The sequence below is a fragment of the Protopterus annectens genome, chromosome 1.part2, assembly GCF_019279795.1.
Source record: "Protopterus annectens isolate FY-2018-M chromosome 1.part2, PAN1.0, whole genome shotgun sequence".
Classification (NCBI taxonomy): domain Eukaryota; kingdom Metazoa; phylum Chordata; order Ceratodontiformes; family Protopteridae; genus Protopterus; species Protopterus annectens.
In genome coordinates, this window is record NC_056727.1 from 981,643,494 (window position 1) to 981,668,411 (window position 24,918).

The window sequence follows — 24,918 nt, forward strand, 5'->3', positions numbered from 1 at the left end:
TCATATTGCTGCCTTTGATGGATCTTTTGGTCTCTGCATGTAATTAGCTGTGTACCAGCTTTTGACCTTTTTTTCTGGCTTTATATTCATAATGTTAGCCCACAGTTTGTGGTATGCATATTACTTAAGGCAGAGGAGAAGAATGTTCTATTCTAAGTTTACACAATGTTCAGTTTTTGTTTGCTTTCATTTGGTTATGTAGACTTCCAGGGCTCTTGTCCTCCATGAGCATTTGTTGGTATGGTAGCTGTGCCTTTCACTTCTGTGCATTTTGTGCACATCTTCTTTTAAAGGTCTGTTCGATACTGCATTCATACACACCCAGGAGCTGTCTGACTGATTGCTGGAAAAGATCAGATGGCCAAAGTCTGCTTTTTTTTTTTGTTTTTTCCCATTCATATTATAAATTTCTGGAGAAGGGATTCCATACTTCTGACATTCACTTTTGTGGCAACTGCTCTCACAGCTGTACTTTTCGTTATTTTTAAATCTTAAAAAAAAAAAAAAAAAAAAAAAATAGGGCTTGAGGGTATCTAACAAAGATAGTTCTATGAAAGTACATTATAGTGTGTATAGCTACTTGTTTTATAATGGTCCCTTTTTTTGAGGAAAAACTTCCATATTTTGATACTTTGTACCCAACTCATGAGTAAAAACTGAACAGTGGAGGCTGTTTGTCCATTTGTCCTGTAGATGACCACACGAAGATTGTAGTTGGTACTATTGCTGAATGTTCAGATATTGAGCCTGTGATGTCTAAAAAAACACTGACTTTTTTTTTTAATAGTGGAAAAAAAATCCCTTTTACAAAATGTTAATTTTAATATTTCAAGTACAGTAGTTCTCCACCTCTGCCTTGCATTCGCGAACAGGTCCCTTCAAACTGAGAAAGGGAATGGAGTTGAAGACAACTCTCTAAGTTATCAAGATATTTTAAGGGTAGGCAAGTGAAGAAAATGAGACCAGGGCAAAAGAATATCACAACAACCACATTTTCTTTACATAGAATGTGTATAGTATATGAAAGAAGTGGAGGAAAATCTTTACTTTTTACTTAATGCAGATTAGTGAGTTTTTTTTTACAACCTTTGCAAATTTGGGTGAGTGGTAACTAAATAGGGGTAAATGTAAACTCTGGCTGCTTATTTTTAAATGCTTTTCTATAACCTTGCTGGCTCTTTATGCTGTGCACTGGGCTAACATATGGTTTGTGCAAGTAGCTTTAAAACAGTTTGTAGAGCCCTGTTTTTGTCAGACTGTTTGCTGTGGAGCATACGTGGTATATAACTGCTTGTTGCATTTAACTGAAATGTTGTTTACAAAGTGAATAATTCTATCCATGCACTGAACTTGTACAAATGGGCGGTGTAGTTATTGTAGTAGCCTACAAAAGGGTGTTTTTTTGTCTAACCATTTATGCCCTTTTCAGCTGTTCTCTCTTTCTGAAGATCAGATGCCCTGAAATCATGCTTTGGTCTTCTGTCTGCCACTTCTGAGAGACAAAAAGATCACAGGACAACTTTATAGAATGGCTTTTATTTTTTCTAGCAAGTTGTCCTCACCTACTAACCAGTGAATTCTGTCTTGTGGTGAATTACTGAAGTAGTTCTGAATGATGGAGTTTCTAATAGATCCACACAACTGCTGGTGGCACTGTTTTCACTCCTTTCTGTAAAGGCTGCCTCTGCTCTACAGCTTCTAGCCCTTCTAGAAAGAATCTGGATTTGGTGTTGGTTGATGCAAGGAATAGAGGTACCAAACCGTTTACTTTTTAGATGAGACATGAAAGATCTCTGTACTTAGCCATCCTGTTTTGATTGTGTTGCTGATGTGAATGGGTTGTCCCTCACAACCAAATAATTTATTTTAAATCCACTGATGATGTCACTTGCAATAGTGACGTTCCTGTTTTATGGAATCATGAGCCTTTAGTTGGCTCTTACCTTTACAAGCTAATATGAATGTAGTTTCCATGTTATACTTGTATTTTGAATGCTATGTACTGTAAATGTTTTTCATCCTGTAGTAGTTTACGGCATTTACTCTCCTTTATAGCAGTGAGTTATTGATTTTGGTGATGTCAAGTAGACAGACTGGGGAAAAACATATTTGTCTGACACTACATTTTCTCAGTCGTTTTCAGAAAATGAGAGCAAAAGCAGATGAGTTTAATCTGAATATTAGAATCTGTCATCTGCCTTGTATTCAGGCGCATATGGGGTGCTCCATGTAAAAGGCAGATGGAGTGCACTTGGCTAGGAGGGAGTTGTGGGTGCGTATCCAGTGGGCTTAAGGGTCATGTTTCGCACAGGAAGCATGTGCTTAGTGAGAACCTTCCAGTTTTCTGTGTCCATTGTCGTGGACAAGGGCATATTTATTGGGAATTGCCAAGGAACTGATTACTGCTTTTTCTATATCTTCTGAATCTTCAGGTAAAGAAAAAGTGATTCTTCTCATTCTGACGATCTTCAGTCATAAGAGCAGTCTTTGCAAGGAGAGAGGTGTACTTCAGGAGTTTCTTTCCAGTCTGAGCATTCTGATTCTGAGAAGTATAATTTCAGACTTCCCTGCTGTAGAACTTTCTTTCAGTGACATTTTATCTAATTTGAAATATGTCTTAGTGGGACCAGAATTACCTTCTTATGGCTCCGAATATGTATTTTTAATTTGTTACTGCTAGAGATGCCTAAAGCTACACCTGTCCTTCCCTTATTATTGTCTGCTTTTAGAAAATGTTTTTCTCACTGCATCCAGTCTTCCTAACAGATTCTTGCTCCTAAGACATCTGACAGGTTAAATAAGGTGCACCAAATGAACGACTTGCACATTTTCCATTCATAAAACAGACCCAGCAGTTTCTCTTTGTAAGTCTGTTGATGGAAAACAGGTTGCTGCTTACTAACGCCAATCCTTCTGACAAAGATGAAGAAACGTTTTTACTCATCTTTTGAGAGCATGTAGAAATTAATAGTTAATCTTTTCCTGAGGAAGAGTTATTAAATGCTTCTGTGATAGCGGTTTTATTTTGTTAATTTGTATTTGTTTATGCAGGGTAGTACATCTGTCACAACTGGCCATTTGCAGATACTGTCCAGGGTTCTATTTCTTGTGTGACTAAACTAGGTTTTGATACAGTTGATTCTTCCTCTAGAGCGTCATATTCTGGATCAGATTTGAGGAGACTTGCTTGGCTTCATTTCTAAGTCTTCCTGATTGTCAAATCTGAGATTTAAGTCTTTCCTTGGATAGAGAGGCATTTTTTTGCCTTCTGCAGCTGAATTGCTTAAGAAGTGTGGTGAAGGGGGGAAAAGTGTTTCAAGGAGTGACTTTGATTTTTCTACCCCCTTTTTTTTTCCAAACTTGTTCATGTACATTGGCACTAGTATTTTATTCTTCTGTCATCTAGGATGTGGTATTCTCTTCATAGTGCTAGGAGTGCCCTCTGGAGCCATTACTCATCATCTTGGTCATATCTACAAGAGACCTCATCTGAGCCTGCTGCTTTCCCTGACTTCATTTTTCCTTGGTGCTGTTCTTCTAGGTTGGGCTTTTCCTTTTTTCATTGTAGGCTGTGACTGTGGGCAGTACAGCTTCTATGGGGTTTTCTTTATTCAGAAGCTGCTGAACGTACCCATTTCATTTGCATTAGATATCTGCAGCTGCCCACTGGACAACCCTCTAGGTATAAACCGCCCTGTTTGAATGAATATAAGCACCAAAGTTAAATTTTTGCTACTGTAGACACTTAAGTCACAGAGCACATATTGTAATTTAGTTATTTTCTCATTGGCCTCCAGTAGAAGTGTAACACTTTTACCTTCTACACATTTCTTCTCGACCAGTACATTACTGCCTTTTAGCAGAGGATTCCAGCTAACTAAAAGCGGGGAAGTAACACACGAATGTGCATAGTCTACAGCCATAACGCAAACCAGGAACAAAAATACAATCCAAAAAAAGTCCAGGAATAAAGGTTCAAAAACGGAGCTATTCCACTTAACTCACTTTTGGCTCTCTTGTCCGTCATGCCTCATGAACACACAAAGGGAGATAAAAGGCTTTAAAAAAAAAAAAAAAAAAAAAAAAAAAAAGGCACTACAACATGCTTTGTTGATTTTGTGAATATATTGGTAGTGAGTCATTTGTACATCCAAGTACTGGTAAAATATTTGCTGATGCATGTGTGAAACAAATGCATCTAGTGAGATGTATTAACTCCACCTTTTCCTATATTGGTAACAGGAATAGAAAACTGAAAGACTGTATATGTGAGCCCTTATGTGACATGCATAGAAATGTTGAGACAAACGCTTTATGTAAGCATATGCTACAAGTTGACAGAACACACATTTTTAAGTTCAGTGTTTTAGAAATGGTGGTATTTAGTATAAGGGATGGGGATGAATTTGAGGACAGAGTACAATTGGATTTGCAGGTTTCAAGTTGATTGTCCTCCAGGACTGAATGTAATGTGCAGTTTGAAACCAGTTTTTAAATCTAGATTTATATAGATGTTTTATTGTTCAAACTATAATTTTAAAGGTTTTTAACATTGTTTGAGTTCTAGAAATCTCACCCCCTAAAGGGCCCATATCTATACAGGAAGAATGCAGAGTCCCTGTTATCACATCTATGCAGGTAAAAGCTGCACTCTCTAAAACCAAAAACACAGCATCCATGAGGACCGGACAACATCCCAGGCTGCGTTTTACACGAACTTCAGAACAAACTGGCTCCCCACCTAAGCACCATGTTCAGTCATAATCTCACGTGAGGCTTTGTTCCCACTGAATGGCGCACAGCAACACTTATCCCACTCCACAAAGAGGGAGCCACCACTAATCCTGGGAACTATCGCCCTAGTAGTCTGACGAGCCTGGTCTGCAAGGCCATGGAATGTATCATGGAACTCCTAAACAAAGACATTGGTAACCTCCAAACTTTGGACCCCACCCAGTTTAGGTTTGTGGAAGGCGGATCATGCCTTCTGAACCTGATCGACTTCTTTGAGGCAGTCACCAAAGCCGTAGACGAGGGTAAGGTGGTTCACACAGCCTACCTTGACCTCGCCAAGGCTTTCGACACCATCCCCCATTCTAAAATTATAGCTAAACTCTCTAAACTAGGTGTAAATCCCTACGTCACAAGATGGATTGTCAGCTGGCTCACTGACAGAACCCACACTGTAAAAGTTGCAGACTCCAAATATGATTTCAAACCAGTGACAAGTGTACAGAAGGTTCAGTACTGGGATCTCTCCTGTTAGGCTGTACTTCAGAGAAGTAGATGCCAAACAGAGAAGGCCTCTGGCTATTGAAGTTCGCAGATGACTGCAAACTAGGAGCCATAGTAGTGACCCCAAATGATGTGGGCATCCTAGAGAAGGGCCTGAGACAGATGCCTGGTGTCAGAGGCATGGCCTCAAGCCCAGTGAAAAAGTGCATTGTTATCCCCTTTGGCACAAACTCTGTACCTATGAACTTCCACATAAATGGCAGTCTACTTTAATGCTGAATGTGTGATGGGACCTTGAGACCCAGGTGGACAGTAGTCTCTCCTTTGATAATCACATCGCCACAGTAGTCAGGAAATCCTATGTGGCACACTATCACAAAAGGATTCTCATCCAGGAAAGAGGTCATTGTTCTCTACTCTGCACTCATTAGACCCATTATACAGTACAATGCCTCTTTTGGACTGTACCTCACAAAACGTCTGCAGCAGCTGGAAAGGCCACAGAAGTACCTCACAAAGAGGATTACTGGCCTCAAACAGATGACCTACACTGACCATCTCAAAAAACTCCAGCTTTACTCTGTAGCATATCGCCTACTCCAAGGAGATCTCTGCCTAACATATAAAGCTATGTTAAACCCAGAGCTGTTGGACATGCTACACCTTAAGAAATCCCAATCCCTCCGCGCTACATGCTCTAGGGACCTAAACCTTGTCACCACAATAAACAGGACATGTTGGAGGGATAGATTCCTGTCCCAGAGACTTCCTATACTCTGGAACAAGCTACCCATCTATGTCAAGCAAAGTTCATTAGCACTTGTCAAGAAAAATCTTGATGAGTGGATGGGAAATAAGAAATGCACTCTGAGGATCACTTCTGTGGCTCTGCTTGACAAAGGGCACAAGAAATTAACTTTCTTGGGTGGCGTAAGCCAGGGAAACCTTGTTGGCTTAGGCTTACTTAGGCCCTAGGGTTGACCCAGGAACACTGACTTGTTAAATGACTTGCTCAGAGCCTCATAGCAGGTAAATGGAGGTGAATGAAATAAAATCTTGTATATTTGACTATAGGAAGCAGCTCATTAATGGCTCTGAGCCTTAATCCTGTCTGTGAACTGCCTGACTGAAACTGGCTCACAGAGTCCCATATTGTGAGAGTTATGAGTATGCTATCCTTAGAGGCCTGTCACAAGTGGCATATTGCAGGGTTCCATGTTGGGACCTCTCCTGTTTGGATTTGTCAGATGCCTAAGTTGATGGTCTCTATGTAGGTGTACTGGTAACGGAACATGGTGCTGATAACCATATCCTAGAAACTGTCTTCACTAACTCCTGATGAAAAGACCACAGCCTAAAACTTGCTGCAAATAATGCAGCATAGTACTGTCTAGCAGGTAAGAATACCCTTGTGTTTGTCATTGATACCACCCCATTCAAAGCTGACAGCATTGTCGGAGAGCCTGAAGACAGTGAGTCATTTAGTCATGTGTCAGCTGTCATCAGAAAGCCTTGTAACTAATGCAGCTTATCTATACTGTAGAGGCAGTGAAGCAATCATCCCTCTCTTCTCCCTGATTGGATTATAATAGAAGCTAATGCCCCCTTTGGAATATATCTCTCAAGGCATATTGCCCAACTCTAAAGACCCCCCAGTATGCCTTAAAGAATCTCTGGTATGTCCTACTCACATTACCTTAGGCAATTGGAGGCCTTTTGATGTTTTGTCTTGCATGCACTTGTTCAGTGACCTCTGCTTGGCTTTTAGGGCTGGGAAAGTCCCCATACTAGCCAACCTCTTGCACATCTGTAAAACTGGTATTACTACTAATCACTCAGCAAGTCTAAAAGCTGTACTGCAGTATTAACAGGATGCACTGGTGAGATAGACCAAAGTACCTGCCCTCTATTCAAATGGACATTGATGAGGGGCTGGGGATATGTAAACATATTCCTGTTACTCCTTGCAGTCCTTATGGGTACTTGAGGTGGCTAGACTCGAGATATACTGGATTGAGTTGCTGGTATAAACTTATTAGTTAGGTATGCAGGGAACCCAGTTAACTACTTTTAACTGCTATGGCTTGGAAAGCAGTAATATATTTCTGTTTAGCAGAAAAGAGAAAAGTAGGATTTTAATGATCACAGAGGGAAAACATAAACTTTCTTAGAATTACTTCAGGAAATGGTGGAACTTTAATTAAAGGCTTAAACTCTGTTAAGGATGTCCTTGCAAAGCCAAGACAGCAGATACCGGACTGGAAATTTGCCATAAGGCAATATATAAAAGGAAATGCCCTTGTGACTGAAATAAAAAATGTAGGCCTATTAATTTGTAAATGCAGAAAGGTTATGGAGTTTCTGGTATTGTATGCAATACTAAGTATTCATTTGCATTATATTTATCAGCGTACTTGTGTTAAAGATGGATTTGTAGCCATTTGCAGTAATATTTTTGCAGCATCGTTAGAGTGGCCAAATGTAAGATGCAGGTTGATATGATTTCTGTGCCGCTTTTGATAAGACCATAATATATTGCTAAAAAAAAAAATGTCCGTGATTGGTCTCAGAACCATTTCTGAGATGCTTAGGTAAATGGCTAAGCAACATATAATGGCAGAGTACAGGATGTGCCTGGAAAATGTGATGGCCTGATAGTTAGGATGTTTATAGATGTGTAAGAGTGCTGCATTTTTTCAGCGTGGTCAAGTTGATTATACAGAGCTATTTCAGAACATCACTGTTAAGGAAGTTTTCTCTTATTCATATTGTTTGATTACAGAGATAGTTTGTATGTTCTGGGGGGAGTTGTCTTTATATGGGATTTGATGAGGGTGTTGTTACTTTGAATAGACAAAATAGCAATGCATTTAAGTGTTGTTGCTGATAAATTACATGCATACATAGGATCATAGGAGGTTACTAGGCTAAAGGCCTCGGTGCCCTTACAAGCCTAGCCAAGTTCAACCCATGTTCCCAAGGGTGTCTGATTTAAGCAGACACTAAAATCGACACCTATTGCTCCTGTCCAAGAAGGACACAAGTGGACCACCCAGGATGAAATTCCAGTTACCCATCCAGTTGTCCAATTTGCACTTAAATAGGGCCAATGATGGGTTTTGTTTTCCAATGAATAGGAAGCTTGTTCCAAAGGTGGGGCAACATCTGTGAGACACATCTGTCTCCAGCAAGTTCTGTTGATATCGCATACCAGGTTAAGGTGCTTTGAGCAAGTGACCCATGTGCCATTTGACTTGCTAATGTGCAGCATTTCCATTAAAGCCATGTCAGAGATCGCTGTATATGCAAGGCACAGGTTGCCTCCGGGCAGTCTGTATGATGCAGTGTAAAGTGACCATGATTTCTGTCTTTTTGCATAAGACAGATCTTGAAGACCCTGAATTTTTTTTAAGGAACCTTTGTGGTATCTCCAATTGCTGCAGGTGTTTGGAAAAGAACATACCAAAGGGAGCGCTCTACTCTGTTATTGGCTTGATGAGTACAGGGGACTTGTAACCTGTTTTTTTTCCAAGAGGCCAGTGCCCTTACTTATGAGATGAGCAATCTAAAATGCCCTTCTTTCCACTGTGGAGACATGGTGATTGACGTTAAGGATGTTCTTCGTGTTTCACTTTTGCAGTCATCACATTTGGGTTATCTGCTTGCAGTAGCCCTCAGTTGGCCTGATTAACAGAGTCTTGGGTCCTGCGTCGGTTGCTGTCCCTTCTTCTGTGACATCCGGTCGTCAGGGGTATAAAACATGCAGCTGACGCCATTACATCAGTCTTTCTTGCCGTGCAGTGCCCGAAGCAGTTCGCAAGTGCCGGTTGGCCGACTCCTGAAATTTTCATTTTCAAGTTTCAGAACCCAAGTCTTCAACCGTTGGAGAAATTTTTTCTTGCTCTAAACCGATGTCAGTAAAAGTTAATAATTGCATTACTTGCAGAAAGCAGATACCTCTTCATACTTTATTCCTTGCCTAGGCCCTGACCACGACGTACCTCGCTGTCTGTTTTGTGCCTTATTTAAACCACGAACTATCTGTCGTCTGTATAGTTCAGCTTCTAAATATTTTGGTGCTCGGTTCAATTATCCTGGTATGTTTTCTGTAAGCCATCCGACTACCGACATTCCGAAAAAACGCAAAGATAGAGACAGGCCACCTAGGTCCAAAGCTGCCGACTATGCTTCTAAGCCACTCGCCAGTTCACCGGTACTCAGTGAGGCGCTTTTGCAGCCCCTGATACCTGCTACTTCAGATTCGCAGGCCTCTACTGAGACCCATTCGGAGTCCAGTATGCCGTGAGATGCTTTAACTTTGGAACCTGCGGATGTCTCTACCTTGGATGGGTCCGGAGCCGCTGTGCAGGCACAGGCTTCTGAGGGTGTATTCAGGCCTACTGACTTGCATATTAAACCGGCGCCATCTTCTTCTTCAAGGCCTAAAACTCGAACCATGCCTAGAAAACTGATGCGCAGACCGCATGGTCAGGCCTCTATGCCTAAAAAACAAATTATAAGAATAGCTGAAGACCTTATTACTTTAATAAGGGGAAGCCAACCACTTGTAAGAGACCTAGGACTGAGTTTGCTTATGGTACTTCTGACCAGGATTCTGAATCTTCTGTTTCCTCTGATGACCAGAATTTACCCTTATCTACCTATGAGGATTCTGATGCTGAGGACTCTCTTCCCTCTGCTTCCCCTCAGAGGATTTCATTTTTGGTAAAACCTTGCATACTGTCGGGGAGCATTTTCGTTGGGAAAGTCGGGATTTCTCTGATTCTAAAAAAGCGGCTTAGGGATTTCTTACTCCTACCCCAGCACAGGCCTTTAACCATGCCTCCTGTAATGGACATTGTTGATGCCTTTTCGGAATCTAGCTTGGCCCCTGACTCTTTACCTCCTTCTCCCAGAAAACCTGACAGATATTACAGGGTCCCTGACTCTCACAAGTTCCTTTTTAAAAATCCTACTGTGGATCCTGAGACCATTTCACAGGGACCCAAGGGCATTAAAGCTGCTATTGCCCAAAATCCTACCCCCTCTGATAGAGACTCCAGGGTGCTGGATAGATGGGGTAAGACTGTATACACGTCTGCAACTTTGGCCATTAGGGCCTTAAACTGCCTGTTTCATATGTTAAAATATCAGCAGCATATTATTGGATTGCCTAAACAGAAAATGATGATTCCTGATAGTGCTGAAAATAAGGATTTACACTATTTACTGCATTCAGCTGAACAAGTTGGAAAACATACTTTGCAATGTCGTTTTGATTCACTGGAGGCATCTTGCAGGGCTGCCGTAACTGGGTCTGTACTTAGAAGGCATGCTTGGCTTAAGGAGCAATCCTTGTCAGATCATGTTAAAGTGAAATTACTGGATGCTCCCTTAAACCTGGACCGCCTGTTTGGCAACAAGGCAGAAGTTCTTAAGATGGAGGAAAAGGCTAAAGCTATACAAATTGTTTAAGATTTTTTTACAAGTACAACCTCCAAGGTTTAGTAGGCATTGGCCTTCCAAAAATTGGTCCTTACCTACCTCTTCCAGACCTTTTCAGTCCAAACCCAGATCCAGCAGAGCTCCCAGGCTTCAGTCACAGGGTACACACAGGACTAAGTGGGGGTGGGAGGTGGGTCACCACTTCCAAATCTGGAAGTAATAAAACTCCCCCCTATGGTAAACTGTCTCAATTACTTATTTTTAAAACTTCCAAGCACTTCTCAACTGACTGCCCCTTTGGGGGGGAAAGGCCCCTGATCACGACATTGCTAGTTGTCGTTTTTGTGCTAGATTTAACCAACGCACTATAAAGCGTCTGTGCGATTTTGATTTTCATTACTTTGGCCGAAGGTTTAACTATATAATGCCGTCGGAACAACCGATGACCGGAATTCATAAAAAGCACAAGGATAAAGAAAAGGACAAGCATTCAAGGTCCAAAACCGACGAAGCCTCTTCTAGGCCATTCGCCTGTTTGCCGGTGCTCAGTGAGGCGCTTTTGCAGCCCCTGACTCTCGCTACCTCAGAGCCCCACGCCGCCTCTGACTCCCACGTGGAGACATCTAGGCCTCTGAATACTCAAGGTATTGGCCCTTCGGAAATCAATCACTCAGATGGGTCCGGAGCCGCTGAGCAGGCATCGGCTTCTGAGGGTGTTTTCAGACCTACACAACTTTATATAAAGCCTACTTCAGCATCCATGACAAAAGTCTAAAGCAGTTTTAAAGACAAGGAAACAAGTACAACATTCTCCAGGACAGACTTCTATGCCTAAGAAACAGATGCTCAAAATGGCCGAAGACCTAATTACTTTGATCAGGGGTTCCCATCCCCCTCCTGAAAAGAGGCCTAGGCAAGGTACTGAATATGATTCCTCTGATAAGGTTTCCATTTTCTCCGATTCCTCTTCAGAACAGGGATATTCTATTCCTCCCTATGCGGATTCTGATGCTGAAGATTCTATTCCTTCAGCTTCTCCTCCTGAGGATTACTCATTTGGGGAAACCCTGCATACCATGAGGGAGCATTTCCACTGGGAGAGCCAGGATTATTCAGATTCTAAGAAAAGGCTTAGAGACTTTCTATTACTGCCTCAGCACAGACCTCTTGCAATTCCTCCTGTTCTAGGCATAGTAGATGTATTTTCAGAGTCCGGCCTGTCTCCAGACTCTACCTCCTGCCCCTGTTAAGCCGGACAGATACTACAGGGTTCCAGATTCCCATAAATTTCTGTGTAAAAACCCTGCTGCTGACCCAGAAATTATCTCACAGGGTCCCAAAGGGGTCAAGGCTGCTTCTGCTAAAAACCCTGTCCCCTCTGATAGAGATTCTAGGGCTCTGGACAGATGGGGGAAAAAGGTCTACACTTCTGCTACCTTGGCTGTAAGGGCTTTAAATTGTCAGTTCCATATGCTCAAATATCAGCAATACTTAATGTCTTTGTTAAAACAAATAATGTTGACAAATTCTGAATGTTCTGAGAACAAAGAATTGCAGGATTTATTGCATGCAGCTGAACAGGTGGGAAAACATATTTTGCAATGTGGTTATGATTCACTGGAGGCCTCGTGCAGGGCCGCAGTTACAGGTTCTGTTATTAGAAGGCATGCTTGGTCAAAGGAATAGAATCTGCCTGATCATGTTAAAGCAAAATTATTGGATGCTCCATTACAAAATGATACTTTGTTTGGTGTTAAGGCAGAAGAGGTGTTGAAGAAAATGGAGGATAAAGCTAAATCTATGCAGACAGTAAAGGATTTCTTACAGGTACAGCCACCCAGATTTAGCAGGAACTGGCCTTCTAAGAATTGGTCCTTTCCAGTGGCAGACAGACCACAAAGAGGCAGATTCAGATGCCCTAGAGGCAGGCAACAGCCCCAGGGCTCATACAGGCCCAGACAATGGGGGTGCTTCTACCTCCAAAAGCGGAGAAGACAAGTCACAGCCTTATAGGAAACAGTCCCAATGACTTCCCTCTGCCACTGCCAAGCACTTATCTTTTGGCAGCTCCCTTAGGGGGAAAACTAGCACTTTTTTCACAAAATTAGCACAGGATCACCCAGGACAAATGGGTCTTGTATAGTCTCTCAGAGCTACAGGTTCCACTTTCACACCCTTCCAAAGGCAAAAGGTATGCCAGACCTGCCACACAATCAATGGGCAATGGCACAAAAACAAGTTTAATCTCTCATGGACATGAGGGCTATTCAGCCAGTGCCACAACAAGAGCAGGGACAAGGATTTTACTCAAGACTTTTCTTAGTACCAAGAAAGGACAAAGCCTGGAGACCAATTCTGGACCTGTCTGTTCTAAACACTTTCCTGGACGTTCCAAAATTCAAAATGTTGACTCTGCAGCAGCTTTTGCCCATGCTAAGCAAGAAAGCTTGGCTTGTAACTTTGGACCTCAAAGAGGCACACTTGCATGTCCCAATCAGACAATCTTGCAGAAGATACCTCAGATTCATAGCTGGCTCAATGCACTACCAATTCTCTGCACTGCCCTTTGGCTTATCTACTGCGCCCAGGATCTTCACAAAATGCCTGGCACCAGTAATTGCATTTTGCAGACAGAGGAATTCAAATATTTCCCTACTTGGACGACTGTCTTATTCAAGCAGAGACCAAAGATATTCTACTAAAGCATCTAGTGTTTGTAAAAAGATTGCTAATTTGCCTAGGGTACACAGTAAACGAAAATAAATAAAAACTAGTACCCTCTCAAGAGATAATATTCCTGGGTGCAAGCTTAAATACAACTGCCCAGATGGCTTATCTCACGCCAGGCAAAGGCAACTGACTTCTTACTTCGAAAACATGGCAACAAAGACCCAGTTATCTGCAAGAAAAATTCTGCAGGCTCTGAGCTACATGGCATCCTGCATTCTACTAATTCCATATGCAAGACTGCAAGAATGGTATCTAAAAAGTGTTTGGACTCAGCATTGCCACAGCCTGGAAACATTAATTATTCTCATTCCCTGCTTGCAACAGGAGTTTCGATGGTGGGCACAGGCCTGTCACCACAGCAAGGGACAGCCATTCGCTTTACCCACAGCCAGGCAGACATTAACAGATGCATCAGATTATGCCTGGGGGGCACACATGAAAGAAAATGTATTCAGGGCACATGGCCCCCAAGGTACTCCTAAAGGTCAGACAAGAAAAGCCAAAAATGATCCTGATTACCCCAGACTGGCCACGCCAGCACTGGTACCCAATCCTAAAGGGCTTGTCTAAAGGCCTAGCCTGGACATTACCTAAAATTCCTCATTTGCTGCCCCAACAAAACAATCACAACCTACACAGTCAACTCAGAACCCGAAGTCTGGCTGCATGGCAGATAATGTAACCATTCAGAACACACCTCTCTAAAGCAGTTATGGATGTTATTTTGGAGGCCAGGAGGCCCAGCACCAGAAAATCCTATGCAGAAAAATGGAAGAAATTCTGTGCTTGGAACCAGGCACAAGAAATTGACACGCTTGCTCCAAATATTCCTCAGATTTTACAATACCTAACTGAGATGGCTGGACAAAGGCCTATCCTTCTCGTCAATTAAGATCCATGCCTCTGCCATTTCAGCTCATTATAATACGGACCCATCTATTTTCTCTCATCCACTGCTAAGGCAGTATCTCAGAGGGGCCAAAAACATAAGACCTCCAAGGAGAGCTCCATTAACTGCATGGGACCTCAATTTTGTCTTGGAAAAACTCACACTGCCTCTTTTTGAGCCAGCCAATACAGCGGAGATAAAATACTTATGGAAAACAGCTCTTCTCCTAGCAATAACTTCAGCAAGAAGAGCTCAGAATTACAGGCACTAATGGCTGTGGAACCTTTTATTATTTTCCATATGGACAGGGTTTCTCTAAGGACAAACCCAACATTTATGCCTAAGGTAGTGTCCAGTGTTGCCCTTAACCAAACCATACATTTGTCTACCTTTTATCCAAATCCGCAGAATAAGGGGGAGAGACTTCTGCATTCTTTGGACATACACAGACAGCTACGCTTTTACTTGGACAAGACTAAAGCTTTCAGAAAGACTGAGCAACTCTTAGTGGCATATGCTACAGGATCGCAAGGGAAAGCCATTTCAAAACAGACTATTTCAAAATGGAAAGCCACTGCATTCGTTTCTGCTATTCACAATATGGCAAATCAGTGCCTAAGGGCATTAGGCCACATTCTAGCAGAGCAGCAGTCATTTCAGCAGCCTTCCTCAGAGGAGTACCAACCAAGGACATTTTGGAGGCTGCGACCTGGACTTCAGTGCACACTTTCACAAAGCACTACCACTTACCTCTTTACTCTAAATCCAGAGCAGTCTTTGCCACTGCAGTTCTGCAGGGCCTCATAGCCACTCCTAATTCTATTTAGGACCAGCCACCCAACCTCAGCTTTGGGATTCAACCCAAGTGTAATGACTGCAACAGTGAAACACGATGAACATAGTACAGTTGTGTACCTACCATAAATGTAGATGTTCGAGAGTATTCACTGTTGCAGTCCAGGTTACCCTCCCACCATCCCCCTTTCATTACTAGGATTTATCTGTACTTCTCTATTCTATACAACCTATGTGGTGTATTTGCTTGTAGATGAAGTTTATGTGCATGCTTTCTTATGATCAGAATTTTTTAGCCTACCCTTTTGGGGGCACCTGACATCTGGGGCAAGAAAAACTGAAGAAAATGGCGTCGGCTGTATATCTTCTTATACCCCTGGCGCACTGACGTCCGGGAAGAGGCGACAGCAACTGATGCCGGACTAGGACTTTGGAATTCAGGCCGACTGCGGGTAGCCTGCCAGCAGGATAACCCTAGTGTAATGACTGCAACAGTGAATACACTCTAACATCTACATTTATGGTAGGTACACAACTGCACTTGATGGATATCATTTTAGAGGCAAGGAGGCCTAGTACAAGACGATCTTATGCTGAAAAATGGAAAAGATTCTGTGCCTGGAACCAGTCTCAAAGGATGAGCACAGCAGTGCCCAATTTACCTCAGATTTTACAATACTTAACTGAGATGCTTCACAAGAGCCTGTCTTTCTCTTCCATCAAAATTCACACCTCCGCCATTTCAGCTCATTGTAACTTAGAACCTCCCCTCTTCTGTCATCCACTGCTCAAGCAGTTCCTCGGGGTGGCCAAAATTTTACGACCACCCAGGAGAGCTCCAACCCCATCCTGGGACCTTAACTTTGTAATGGAGAAAACTCACTCTTCCTCCTTTCGAGCCAGCTGCTACTGCAGACTTAATTCCTTTCTTGGAAAACAGCTTTCCTTTTAGCAGTCACTTCAGCAAGAAAGGGTATCTGAATTACAGGCCCTTATGGCAGTTGAGCCTTTCGTCATCTTTCATGCGGACAGGGTGTCCCTCAGGGCCAATCCCTCCTTCATACCCAAGGTGGTATCCAGTGTGGCCCTTAATCAGTCCATTCATTTGCCAACCTTCTTCCCTAATCCACGGAACAAAGGGGAATGGATACTGCACTCCTTTAGATGTGCACAGACAACTTAGATTCTACTTGGACAGGACTAAACCTCAAAGGAAATCTGAACTGCTGGTGGCATTTGCTGCAAAGACAGAGTGGAAGGCTATTTCAAAGCAAACCATTTAGATAGGCCATTCCATTCATTTCTGCTACAAGCACCATGGAAAACTTATCCCAGAGGGGATCAGACCCCACTCAAACAGGGCTGCAGCTACCTCTGCAGCCTTTTTCAGAGGCGTCCCTAACAGGGACATCCTGGAAGCTTCTACCTGGAGTTCTTTACATACTTTCACCAAGCATTACCATCTGCCAATTTTCTCTAAATCCAGAGCTGGCTTTGCCACTGCAGTCTTGCAGGGTCTTATAGCTGGTCTTAATGCTATCTAATTTCCTCCTCCCATCCTTAGCTTTGGAAATCTACCCAAATGTGATGACTGCAACAGTGAAACACTAAGAAGATAGTACAGTTAACATAAATGTAGATGTTCGAGTGTATTCACTGTTGCAGTCCTGGTTACCCTCCTCCAGCCCCCTTACTTCTTTTGGCTATACCTCTACCCTCCTTTACTATGCTCAAAAGCTTTTTGGTGTATTTGCTTTTTTGTTGGAGGTATAACCTTGTATATGTATAGATTTAATTGCTTCCCATTAGGGGAGCAGCTGACATCTGGGGCAAGAAAAACTGATGTAATGGCATCGCCTGCATGTTTTATATACCCCTGATAACCTGACGTCATGGAAGAAGGGACAGCAACCAATGCAGGACCCAAGACTTTGTTACTCAGGCCGAATGAGGGCTGTTGCAAGCAGATAACACAAATGTAATGACTGCAACAGTGAATACACTCAAACATCTACATTTATGGTAAGTGTACACAACTGTACTTTGCTGTCAACCTGTGTGCCCATGTTTGTCACCACTGACTGTGTGCTTAGGGTATTGCTATTGATGTGGTAGTTTGCAGGAACATCACTCTTGCCAAAGGGGATGATTATGCATTTTTTTGCATTCAGGTTAAAATCACGACTTTGACACCAGTCATTAGTCTGCGTAAGGCTTTATTGCAGGATGTTGACATTGCTGGGGGTTTCAGTGATAGCTCCCAGTTTGCAGCCATCAGCAACCTTTGTCAGCCACAGTCGTTTAGTTTTAGCCTGTACTTCGGAGAAGCAGATCCCAAACAGTAGGGGTCCCAGAATCATTCCCTGTGGAACACCACCGCCTCCAGCAGACCTTTAACCAGTGGAGTCCCTTATTTCGACCGTATGAGTGTTAACACCTGACAGTGTATGGGTGGTTACCCAGCTGGATGAGTTTATCAATGATGCCTGAGTGAGAGATTGTACCAAAGGCATTGGCTAAGTCTAGGTAGGCCGTATGTACAGATTTGCCCTCTTGTAGGACTTGACAGTCACCAAAGTTTAATGGGCATGAACTCCTCCTGACATGGCCAAACTGGGTGGAGTCGAGCATTTGGAGATTTCCTATATCTTTGTTAATAAGGTCCATGATTGTTCCATGGCCTTGCAGATAAGGCTGGTCAAGCTAATGGGTTAGTAGTTCACTGGGTCCGTGGATGCACCCCTTTTGTGCAAAGGGATGACAGCTGTTTTTCATTCCTCTGAGACAAAGCCAGTGCTTAAGCTGTGATCGAAAAGCATGCTCAATGGTGATGCTAATTCCGGTTTCTACCCATGTAGAACACAGCCCGGGATATTGTCTAGTCCCATAGAGGCTGTGTTTTTGGCCTTGGAGAGGGCATTTAAGACCTGCTCCTTGGAGATACTAGATGGGGGACAGATGTTAGGGATGCTTTGAGGTATATGCGGTGGGGAAAGGGGAGTGAAGTATTCACCGAACTTGTCAGCCAGCAGGTTTGCTATATCCACAGGTTCTAGGTAGGTAGTACCATTAACTACGAGTTCAGCGCAATTCTGGGCCTTTCCTTTAAGGTTACAGGTGTAACTAAAGAATATCTTGTGTTTATCCTTGGTTAGGGAAGATTATCTGGATTTGTAGTTCGCTTTGGAGGACTTCACTAGGGGTCTTATTTGCTTGTTTAAGTTGAGAAGGAACGGTTTCCAGTTTTGAGACCGTTCCTTCCTACTCTTGTACAGCAATTTCTTTCTCCTATTGTATAGCTTATTGATGGCAGTTGTCCGCCAGGCAGGTTTGTTTTTCCTTGAAGATCTTGCTTTGGTTCGGTCAGGTACAGCACAGTCAGTACAGTTGTACAGGTGTTTGCATAAAGTATTGGTGTATAACTCATCATAGGTGTCTATTCCTTTAGTGATGGGAGGGACTATGAAGCTATTTATGCTGTTATGTAAGAGATTGTAGTTAGCCTTGGAGAAGTTTATATATTAATATTGGCACTTGTTGAAAAATCTAAGGTACCGCAAGTGCTTCAAGTAAAATCCTTGGCAGATTGAGACACTAAGGATAAGAGGGCGATGTGTACTTAAATTGTGGTACCTTGAGGTATTCTCCCTTCAAGATCTGCTGATCCTGGAATTAAATACCATGGGTGTATGGATTGAAGCCCCCCATATTAGGTTATGTATTGAGATGAAGATCCCCTGCAGAAATTTGGTATAGGTGCTGTAGTGATTTTGAAATTTATTTTTGTAATCTGTGCTTAGAGTATCTGAACTCTTGGTATTTACAACTATGGATTCTTCTTTATTGGAAGCTAATAAAAGTAAGAAACAAAAGTATAGTCCCAACTAAAACAGAAGGTCAGAGAAGAGAAAGTCCCTGATATCCCCTCCCCCCTCCCGATTAAAATTGTCAAAGTGCTGTATTCTCCCCCCTCCCGATTAAAATTGTCAAAGTGCTGTATTGTCATTGATTTGGGATTTAATTTCCTAAACTTAAAGCCCTATTTGTGAGTCATATGAGCAGGAGATGGCACAGGTTGGTTACTTAACATTTGCAATTGAGTTTCTGGGTGATGGCTTGAGAGCTCTTTTCCCTCTGGGGGTGTCCTCTTAAAGTGCATCTAGAAAATTGATGATGTTAAGTTGTCAATCTCGCCTTTATTCTTGCTGGATGGGTTCGGAGCCGATCCTCGGCTCCGACTCGGCACTTGCTAAGCTCGAGAGTCACTTTTACCAGCACAAGGCAGCCCCATATCCCATGATGCAAGGCGGTGATTACCCAGATCTCGTTTGCCGCTTCGCTAATGAGGTCATCTTTTTTACCAGCTCCTGGTAAGTGATTTTATATTGTTGTTAGTCAGGATATTTAGATCCAATTCCCTAAATTTTTTTCTTTATAGCAATTTTAGTAAATCCTATTTTCTGTTGGCTCCATACCCCTTTCTTTAACCCTTATACTTAGGTCTTAGAGCTTTGGGCCTTAGGCCCGTACCCTCCCTTACAGTTCCTGTCAGGATTTCCTAGGTGGGTGTTGTGTGGTGTATTCCCACTTAGTTCACTCTTCCATAGTTTTCTGTGTTTTGGGCCTTAGGCTTTTTCCCACCCTCACAGTTCCTGTCAGAAATTAGGTGTGTGTGTGTTGTGTCACTGTTAATAATAACTAATTATTTACTCAATAATAAATTAGTTATTAGTATCTTTTTTGGTCTGATTGTTGTGTGTGTGTGTGTGTGTGTGTGTTTTAGGTCAGACATGTCTAAAGATACTAGGGTCTCAGGTTTCAAGAAGTGTGACTCGTGCTGTCAGAAGATGTCTCTGACAGACGGTCACACTTCTTGTATTGATTGCCTGGGACCCCTACACCTGCAGGACTCCTGTGCTATCTGTCATTCCTTTAGCCAGAGAGTCCTGCAAGAACGTAGAAATAAATTGATCCTCAGGGGTCTCCTTAAGCCTGAGAGCTCCCCGGCCAAGGTCGGTTCCGGGAAGCCCTCCAAGACCCAAGCTTCGGTGTCCAAGTCGGTGGTCTTGGTTTCGACTCCGCCGGAGTCGACATCGGCTCCGTCCGGAGCCGATCTTTCCTTAGTGGAAGCTGCAGTATCTGCTCCATCCGGAGCCGATCTTTCCTTGGTGGAAGCTACATTATCGGTGCCGTTCGGCTCCGATACCCTGGCTTCGGTAGCTGTGTCGGCTCCGGTTGGAGCCGACACCCTAGCATCGAAGCATGTCTCTGCTCCGGCTGGAGCCGAGATATCTGTGCCTTCACTCGGAGCCGATAAGTTATCGGCTCCGCCTGGAGTCGAGGTTTCTTCGGCTCCGATGGCTCCGTCCAAAAAGAGGTCTAGATCTCCTTCTTTGGAATCTATACACTCGGCTCCAGCTTCCTCCCTGCTTTCGGAGCGGAGCCATCGGAGCCGATCATCGAGGTCTTCCAGGCTATCCGACCATGATTTAGAGAGAGTGGTGAGTAGGCTATTAAAATCACAGGCACTAGCCCAAATGCTCCATAGCCAGTCTCAACAGACGACCGCTATTCTACACCCTCCTGAGATTCCTCCTTCGACCCTCCTACAGAGTTCGGCGAGCTTATTGGTACCATGACTGCTGCGGCTTCGAGCCGATACCACACCTTTGCTCCGTGAGTCCTCTACTCCCTATCTCCTCCTTGAGACCTTCCTTGGAGGATCCGGCCGGGCTTCCTGGTGGGTTCGAGGGGTGAGTGGCATCGGACCCTTGTCTGACCCTGCTCTCCCTCTCGGGACTTCGGCCTTGGTGAGCTCGGCCCCGACATCTGCTTCGGAGCCTTCCCTCTCGGTGGGACCAGGGATCCCCGTTTCTTCGGAGCGGGATCTCTCTGCCCTCCCTGGGAGAGGAGCCTTCGAGGTGATGAGGAGTGTGCTAGCCCCTGAGCTCAGTCAGCAGTCGGTTCCTTTAGCTCCTCCCTCTACGGTGCCTTTAGATACCTCTTCCCGCTCTCTTGCTCCCGAACCCAGAGATCCATCGCCCCAGGTTTCCCCATTGGGAAGAACTTCCTCTTCCGAGGTTTCTCCTGATCCTTCAGGTGAACCCCCCGTGTAAGAGGACCTGCAAGAGGAAGCACTTAGACTCCCCTGAGTCTACAATATCGGATACCGATTTGGATGAATCGGAGGGGTCCCCAAGATCCCCCTCTGAGGATGTCTCCTTTTCAGACATCCTTGAGCTCCTTAAACAGAGGGGGAACTGGCCATCCATTAACCCCTCCGAGGATGAATCTGTATACCTGGAGGCTTTTGGATCTCGACCCTCCACCTCCTGGGTGTCTCCGCCTTTCGACCCTCTCATGGAGGTCATAGCTCGAAAGGCATGGGCATCTCCTGATTCGGTGGAACCAGTCCCCAGGAGACCTTCAAAATTTATTACGGCCCCCGCTGAAAAGCAGTTTCTTACCAAAGGTGTCCTGGTTGATTACATGGTGGTGGCGGCCGCCACCAAGAAGGAACTTGCAGATCCTTCCGTACCAGTCCATCCTCCTAACAAGGAGTCTAGGACCATGGACAAGGTATGGCAAGCGGATGTTTTCCTCAGCGACCTTTGCTATGCGTTCGCTGAATTATTTATGTCACTTCACCAGACTTCAAAGGGACATCCTTAAAGAATTAGGTGAAGTAGTACAGGATCCTTCAGCAGCAGGAGCTCAAGAAAAGATTGCTTCTCAGCTGGGAATCCTTAATTCCATAACCAACTCCTCCATGCGGCTCATTTCTTATGCAGCCGATGGGAAATGTAGAGCTGCAGGCACAGGGTGGCTCTCAGGCGTCAGTCCTGGATGCGGCTCTGTAATTTTGCAGACCCCTTTAAGGCGTCCTTCACAAACTCTCCCTTTGATGGATCAACATTGTTTGGTCCTCAGGTGAAGGACACTTTGACCAGGTGCGAGCAAGATGGCAAAACTCTTTCTGCCGTAGGAGTCCGTTTCTCCGCCCCTTCCAGGCCTTATCCCAAAGGTCAGAAGGGGAAGATGATTCGAAAATCTCAGGGAGTGGCGCGGGCCTTGCGTGGTCAGTTTACCCCCAGAGGCAGAGTGGGTAATAACAATAGCGCCGCCCTAGGGGCAGAGGGTCATAAAACCAGGGCTCAGAGAGCCTCTCTCTGACAAGCCCTTCCAACATCCCTGAGGTGTTGCCGACTGCCCACCCTTGGAGGCAGTGGGGAAGATGTCGCTGTACCCAGAAGCCTGGCTTTCCCTCTCTCAAGACAAATGGGTACAGTCGATCATATCCGAGGGTTACAAGATTCCCTTGAGGAAAGCCCCTTCCCTCAAAGAGGTTCCCTTCCAGGCGTACCACCGGTCGGTCTAAAATTGCGAAATTAGAGGTGTCAAAGCTTCTAAAGAAAGGGCCATCCAGCCAGTACCAAAGATCATTTAGAGTCGGAATCTACTCTAGGTTCTTTTTTGGTCCCCAAAAGGCGGGAGACTGGAGACCAATATTAGACCTCAGCAGGCTCAACAAGTCTGTCAAAAGACAAGATTTCGGATGGTCACACTTCAATCGATTTAGCCATTAATGGGCAAAGACAACTGGATGTGCTCTAGAGACCTTCAGGATGCATAATGTCATATAAAGATTCACAGGCGGCTCAGAAGTTTTCTCCGCTTCGGCTGGGGACCAGTCATTTCAGTTCAGAGCAGTGCCCTTTGGGCTCACTACAGCCCCAGGTGTTGACCAAATGCATGGCAGTGGTCACGGCTCACCTGAGACATCAAGGATTCCAGGTGTTTCCGTATCTCGACGACTGGCTCCTCTCAGCCACCACCAGGCATCAACTCCTCCAAGCCAGAGATTATACTCTACTTCTCTGTGGCCACTTAGGAATTTCAGTCAACTTCGAAAAGTCTTCCTTGTCGCCCTGCCAATCTATTACTTTTATAGGCGCAAATCTAGACACTACTCGGATGTCAGCAAACCTAACAAGTCAGAGAATCCTACAAAACCACGTTCGGATCATCCTATCCAGCAACAGGGCGCAAGCCAGGTTGGTCCCTGAAAGTCTTGGGCCTCATGGCAGCTGCCATAACACTTCTTCCTCTAGCCCGCTTTTACATGCGTCTCCTACAATGGATGTTGTTCACCCAATGGTCCTTCCAACAGCTTCACATGCGTCACAAGATTCTGGTGACACAGACCTGCAAGAACCATCTATCCTGGTGGATTTCCTCTCCTCTAGTTCATCAGGGCAGACCATTTGTTCCCCGGCCCCGGTAGCCACGGTCGCCGGATGCCTCCCTGATGGGGGGGACATTATCAGAACAGGATGGTTCATGGCGCGTGGCAGCCATTGAATACCACCTGCATAAATGTCCTAGAGATGAGAGCAGTGCTTTTAGCGTTGCAAGCCCTCGATGACTTTTCTCCCTTTAGGGACTATTGCAGATTCACCACGGACAACATGTCCGTGCGTGTGGTACATCAACAAGCAGGCGGAACCAAGTCCCTATCCCTTGTAGAAGCTCTCAGTCTTTGGCAATGGGCGATCTCCTCTCATCGGTTTCTGGTAGCAGCGCATATCGGGAAAACCAACATAATAGCGGACAGATTGAGCAGAGCTATTCTCATGCCTCCGCAGTGGTCTCTCAAGCAATCCATTGTGGAGATTTTTCAGAATGGGGTAAGCCCATGCTGCGATCTTTTTGCTACACCCCAAAACAGCAAATGCCCAGACTTCTTCTCTCTCTTCACTTCGGGCCATCCCCAGAGGCGGCTCTTACCAAAGATTGGCGGGGACTTCTTTATGCCTTTCCTCCCTTTCCTTTGATACCACAAGTACTCCAGAAAGCTACCGTCTTGAGAGCCAAAATGATTCTCATTGCTTATACTAGCCTCGACAAATTTGGTTCCGTTCCTTCATGCCATCTTTTGGTGCGGCCTTATCTGGACCCAGTTCCAGATCTTCTGACCCACCAGTCGGGTCAACTGCACGGTCAGTTCCTTCCCTCAACCTCACGCTTGGTTGCTCCACTTCCTTCCTTAGCCAGGCTTCCTATGATCTCTAACCCGTTAGAGATATCATAACTTCTCTTAAGTCCTCTACCAGGAGGATTTATTCTAGCAAGTGGAAGCAGCTTCTCTTTTGGGCAAAATCTAAGAACATAGACCCTTTACTGCCCTATTCAGTCAGTCTTGGATTTCCTTGCGGAAAATTTTTCACTCAGGTTCTTAGGTCTTCCACAGTCAAAGTTCAGTTGGCTGCAATCTCGAACTTTCATGTGCAGACCACAACATTATGTCCCACAAACTTTGTAAAGCCTTTCTCAAAGGAGATGTTCTTCATACCACATTGCTGCAGTCCTAACACTTGGGTAATCCGCTGTCCCAGTCGGCCCGAATACCAAAGTATATGGCTGGCGTCGGTCAAAGGCGCATTAGTCTGGCGTCAGGGCGTCAGAGTACAAATCGCATGACCGGCGTCATATCCTCAGTCTTTTGCGCATGGTCGATGCAGAAGCAGTTTTGCGAGTGCAGGTTGGCGTTCTGAAATTTTCTGAAGTCTGAGTTTCAGACCCCGGTGAATCAAAGTTGGCTAAAGTACCCGTTGGGAATATTTGGTTTTCTTGCCTCAGTATTTAACGGGAAAATTTTTTGGGGGGCAGAAAAAAAAGTGAAATAACCTTTTTATTTCCCCTTTTGGAAAAAACCCAAAAAATTAACCCCAAAAAAAGGGGAAAAAAAAAAACCATTAAAACCCCTTGGGGGTTTTTTATAACCCCTTTTTGGGGTTTTTTAAGGGGCCTGGGGGGGCCCCGAA

General features: G+C 44.2%; 1 protein-coding gene across 1 annotated transcript in view; it reads left to right on the forward strand.

The window, feature by feature from the left end:
• The window catches only part of RBBP4 (RB binding protein 4, chromatin remodeling factor), a 677,648-nt gene that overhangs the window by 303,713 nt on the left and 349,017 nt on the right, over positions 1–24,918 (forward strand). Inside the window, 2 exon segments of the mRNA XM_044059943.1 lie at positions 5,031–5,044; positions 18,212–18,231. Coding sequence (XP_043915878.1) covers positions 5,031–5,044; positions 18,212–18,231 — 34 coding nt within the window.